Source organism: Gekko japonicus, unplaced genomic scaffold (genome assembly GCF_001447785.1).
Source record: "Gekko japonicus isolate JY-2015 unplaced genomic scaffold, Gekko_japonicus_V1.1 scaffold2049, whole genome shotgun sequence".
Taxonomy (NCBI): Eukaryota; Metazoa; Chordata; class Lepidosauria; order Squamata; family Gekkonidae; genus Gekko; species Gekko japonicus.
In genome coordinates this window covers 311,714-316,631 of record NW_015171566.1, presented here as the reverse complement: position 1 = coordinate 316,631, position 4,918 = coordinate 311,714, and the positions used below count along the sequence as shown (strand labels likewise).

The 4,918-nt window shown below is 50.3% G+C and overlaps 1 protein-coding gene across 1 annotated transcript; it reads left to right on the top strand.

Moving 5' to 3' along the window:
- The first annotated feature begins 249 nt into the window (after positions 1–249).
- On the top strand, positions 250–2,821 carry LOC107117616 (zymogen granule membrane protein 16-like). Its single transcript, XM_015419762.1, has 3 exons — positions 250–304; positions 439–577; positions 2,512–2,821. The coding sequence occupies exons 1-3, from the start codon at positions 250–252 to the stop codon at positions 2,819–2,821; spliced, it is 504 nt and encodes a 167-aa protein (XP_015275248.1).
- Positions 2,822–4,918: the final 2,097 nt, after the last annotated feature.

Below are 4,918 nucleotides of genomic sequence, written 5' to 3'. Positions count from 1 at the left end.
TGGGGTTGCGAAGAGTCGGACTCGACTGTGCGACTGAACAACAACAACAACAAAATTTACTTGGTGATGTTATTTACCTCCATGCCTTGAAAAACTTCAGCTGCCCATGTCCAAGCCTCTGTGAAAAGGATGGAACATTCCCCCCCACCCCTTTCAAGCTTGCTGCCAAAACTACCTGTGGGGAAAAAGAAGGGTAGGCTTTAAGATCACAATGACCTGATTACTTTCCTGGGAAACTTTCTTTCTAGGATGTTTCGTTTCGTCATCCTCGTGTTAATCTGTTGTGCCATCTCTGTCAGTGCAGGTAAGACCCAGCAGCTGGTCAGTATTCTGAACCACGGGTGTGTGTGTGTGTGTGTGTGTGTGTGTTCTCATTGCCTCATTGGGTAAAAGGAGGCTACTGGGCCTTGGATCTGTAACTACTGCAACTTATTTTAGGGCTGTCTAAGAAACGCTCTGCTTCCCATTCTGGCGAGTACGGAGGGACTGGAGGAACACGCTTCTCACACTCCTTAAACCAGTTGGATGGGTCCATAACTGCCCTTAAGATCTGGGCAGACTCATCATCCATTAAAGGGTATGTATATGAAGATCCAGAGCTGGGGAATTAAAATTTGGAGACTGGGTAGGGTTGCCAAGTCCATCTTCTGCCCCCAGCAAGGGACTTTGGGGGTGTTCCTGGAGGGGGCGGGGCATCCCGACATGATGACATCAAGTTGGGGACGTCCGCCGCCCCGCCCGCCCACCTGCATGCTCAGTCTCCAGAAAGGCCAGTTCCCTGCATTTAAAGGAGCAGGCGTTTCCCCTTTAAGTGCACGGAGCTGCATTTCCCCTTTAAGAACAAAGAGCCGGCATTTCCCTTTTAAGTGCACGCTGACATTTCCCTGCAAGCCTGAGCTCAAGCGGAGATCGGGCTTGGGAAGAAACGTCCATGCACTTAAAGGCAGCCACTCCTCTCTCTCAAGAGAGAAGGGAGAGGGGTGGCTGTGAGTATTTGGGGCGGGTAGAACCCCCCCAAAACGGGGGACCCCTGGCAAACTGACGGGGGGGTTGGCAACCCTAAGACTGGGTATCTAGCGGGGTGGGAAATTAGTCTGTCGATGGATTTAATACACAATAAGGCTTCCCTTTGTGATACAAAATTTAGGTCAGTGTGTTCAATATTAATTTCCCATGGAGAAGATGGCAGTGGTGGATTATGTCTATGCAAAACGTCTGATTTATGTGCGAGCGGAAAGGGAGAGAAAGGGGAAGAGCTTCATCCAGCTTGGCCAATACTAGGCCCATGGTAGAATCCGATCAGGCCCAGGAATCTAAGAAATCCTGAGCTTAATTCACAAAACAGTTTGCAGTGCGTCTGAGCCTTTCTGGGATACGCCTGTTCCCTCTGCTGTAGTGGCCATCAGCCCTCCCCTAGATAGCCAAACCTAGCCGGATCGTGTCAGATCTCAGAAGGTCATTCAGAGTGAGGGAAAGAACGAGAGAGTAAAAGGGAAGGGGGTGAAGGTATGCTAGAGACTGCCAACCTCCAGGTGGAGCTGTTGTTCTCCCAGAATTATGACTACAGAGATTAGTTTTCCTGGAGGAAATGGCTGCTTTGGACGGTGAACTCTATGGCATTATACCCAACTTAGGTCCCTCGCCCCCTTAAACCCAGTGCTCCCCCAGGCTCTACCCCCAAATTTCACAGATCCTAACCCCAGGAAGGGTCAAGAGGAGGGTACAGGCAGAGATGAATGTCGGTGACTTGAGCCTATCCGCTCCTTTCCAGGTCTTAACCTCCCTTCCATCCCTCCAGTTCTGTCAACAACTGGCAATTGTGAACCCTAGCGGGGTGGGGTGGACTGTTCTTGATTCGTATGGATGATATTACTCAAATATGGTCCAGTTCTGTCAACAACTGGCAATTGTGAGCCCTAGCGGCAATATGTGGCAAGGTGAGCTAGTCATCAGAGGGGGCAATTGCCCTCCCACCCGTGCTGTTGTGTGCCAGTGAGCTTACAATCCACACTCTTCTATGGTTTTCACTTTTAAGAACAATGTTTTCACCTGACACTAGCTAGAAGAGATGTTATACAGTGTTCCAGAGAGCTCTGCGGGGAAAGGTGCCCTGACAGGCGATGACTTGCTTCACCCGCCACTCCTTCCTGTGGTAACCCCATTGTCACAGCAATAAGGAAAGCATCGTCTCAGGAAAGGATACATTTTCTTGGCTAAAGGACGTGAGGTCTTTATCTTCTCTCACACAGCCTTGAGAGAAGAGGCATGGGCTGTATGTGAGAAATGAGGAAGAAACGAGGTGCCATTGTGCAAGTAGAGATCACAAGGAAAGGCTGTAATGGGCAGCTAGCTTTGTGCTTCTCGAAATATTACAGCTGATATGGTTACCATTCAAGACACAACTTGTATCCCATGGAAAGCAACGGGTGTCCCTGCAAGGGTGTTGGATAGCAGCAGGTCAAAGGCAGCAGAAGAGATCTGAAGCCCACCCTAACTCTTCCCTTATTCCAGCCTCCAGGTCAAGTACGGGAAGGAGTGGAGCGACCTTGTGGGGAGTTCATCAGGTGACTTGCAGACAATCGAGCTTCGCCCTGGAGAGGCAATCACTCATGTCTCTGGGAAGGCTGATTCGTACATCCGCAAACTTAAATTCCTCACCAACCTTGGACGCCGCTTCACTTGTGGAGCTGACACAGGCACCAGTTTTACTGCCCTTCCAGTCTTTCCAAGAGCTGTCCTGTCATATTTCAGTGGCCGCTCTGGTGCCATCATTGATGCCATCAGTTTCCACTGGAATGTGAAGCGGGACAGTGAGAACTAAACTGTTCGACGGATGGGAGGAGGCGGGGAGGTCTGTCCTTCCCTTCAGCTCTGTGGGCTTTCTCTCTCATTACTATACATAATGATTCCTTCAGCCACCTCAAAATCCAATAATTTTTCTCCTCGTTCACTTATTTTCCCATTTCCAGTATTTCTTCCAGCTGCCTACTTCTTCTCCCTTCTGTCCTCATATACACACTTTGTCCACCTGTTCCACCACCCTTCCAGAGTCCACCAGCTCACCCCAACATATTTTCTGTCCTTCATTGGTTCAAGCAACTGACCACGTGTCCCATTCCTGCCCCATTTCTTCACGGCTTTCTCTCCAGTCAGCTGAGAAGCTTTGCTGGAAATGACTGTCACACAATAAAAAGCAAATTTGAAAATGTCACCCTCTTGATTCCTTGTCTGTGTACTGTTAAAAAACTACGGCTAGGCTCTTCTGAATGGGCGCTGTGCATGCTGGTGCCAGACAGCCTCTGCTGCGGAGGGTGCTTCCTGCGTAGCTGCTGAGATCTGACAAGATCAGGCTAGGCTAGGCCAGAGGTCATTTGGGGGGGATCGCGGGGGATCACAATTCCCCCAGGTGAGGTACAAGGGGGCGGGGACATGACGAAGCCCCGCCCCCTGCTTCTGGCCGCCCCGCTTCTGGCCCTCATTCAGCCAGGAGGAGGCAGGAGAGGAGAGAGGGTAAGTTGCTTCCTCCCTGCCTCTCCCCACCCCTGCCTGCCTGGGGCTAGGGAGGGCCTTCGCGGGGCTTCCTTGCACTCCCGCCGGCCTTGCAGGTCCACCGCCGGGCCCTCATGGGGCTCAGCAGTGGAGCTGCAAGGCCGGCAGCGGCGGCAGGGGCCGTTGGGGGTGTGGTGTGTGGCCTTATGACACACTTCCGGTGATGTCAGGGGGTGTGGCCTTATGACACACTTCCGGTGATGTCAGGGGTGTGGCATATGCTAATGAGTTATGCTAATGAGTTCCCCTAGCTCTTTTTCTATGAAATGACCCCTGGGCTAGGCTATCCAGGGCGACTGCATTTAGCCCTGAGGTGATGGCTGATCTAGTCACATTGATCCATGCCATGGTAACCTTGAGACTGGACTACTGCCATAGGCTCTTAGTGGAGCTGCCCATGAAGGCAATCTAGAATCTGCAACTGAGAGCTTGTTCCTCCTCCCAACGGCTGTTTTGGCACTTAATAAGGCTGGGGGAGGGGGGATGTGTGAAAGAGCCCCTGGTCCCACTGTGCTGTGGTCCGATCAGAACCAATGAATGCCATAACATCCAGTATGGCCCAAAGACACAACTGCATCTGTGAAGAAATGTACGAAGTCCAATGTCCATATGAATGAAGCCTCAATTAAGAATGAAGCCTCAATTATGGATTAAGAGAATGGACAGAACATAAAGTACCAGTGGTGAGAATAAGCAGCATATCTGTGGGTAACAATGATCATGTGGCTCTTTGTACATGACACTAGAGGCACTGAAACTAAAGCATGTAGAATTGTCCCCAAGGGATTGTTCCTGCCCCCATCTACAATTGTCACTTTACAGCCACAGTAATTATGCTCTAGTTCCAAAGAGTTGGGGTATGTCTTGGATTGCATAGATTTAAATTCTTGCTGCTGTTAATATGTTCTTATATGCTCTAAAGCCCAGTGCAGCAATTGGTGGCTAGCAAAGGAAGTTTGCTATTACATTCAGGTGGTAAAGGCTTAGTTTGAATTAGCCTTAATAGTCCCTTCCTTCCTGAGCAGTAGGAATGTTTATAAGCATTGCATGACACCACAGAAGTTCGGCCATGGCCATGGGGTTTATGGGAGATGGTCAGCTCTATACTATTAGCCACCTGTGGTCACCATCTGTGGATATCTGAATCTGCAGATCAGGGCCATGTGGAGGCTAAAGAGATTTTTCTGCACACTTGGGGTACTCTCACATTGACAGAAAAACATTAAAAAAATTAATATGCACAGGGGGTTTAAATCCCCCAAAAGAATTTACCTTGGGCACGTTGGCAGCTGCACGCTGGGTCTGGCAGTGGTGGCTGCACAGCCTGGGAGCTGTGCTGGGCCTGGCAGTGGCACAGCCCAGGACTCTA

What these genes read in the sequence shown, in the direction of transcription:
- LOC107117616 (XM_015419762.1), top strand. Translation starts at nt 250, where the DNA reads ATGTTTCGTTTCGTCATCCTCGTGTTAATCTGTTGTGCCATCTCTGTC. An exon ending in TGCCATCTCTGTCAGTGCAG is followed by an intron (nt 305 to 438) that starts GTAAGACCCAGC and finishes AACTTATTTTAG; the next exon opens with GGCTGTCTAAGAAACGCTCT. An exon ending in GACTCATCATCCATTAAAGG is followed by an intron (nt 578 to 2,511) that starts GTATGTATATGA and finishes CCCTTATTCCAG; the next exon opens with CCTCCAGGTCAAGTACGGGA.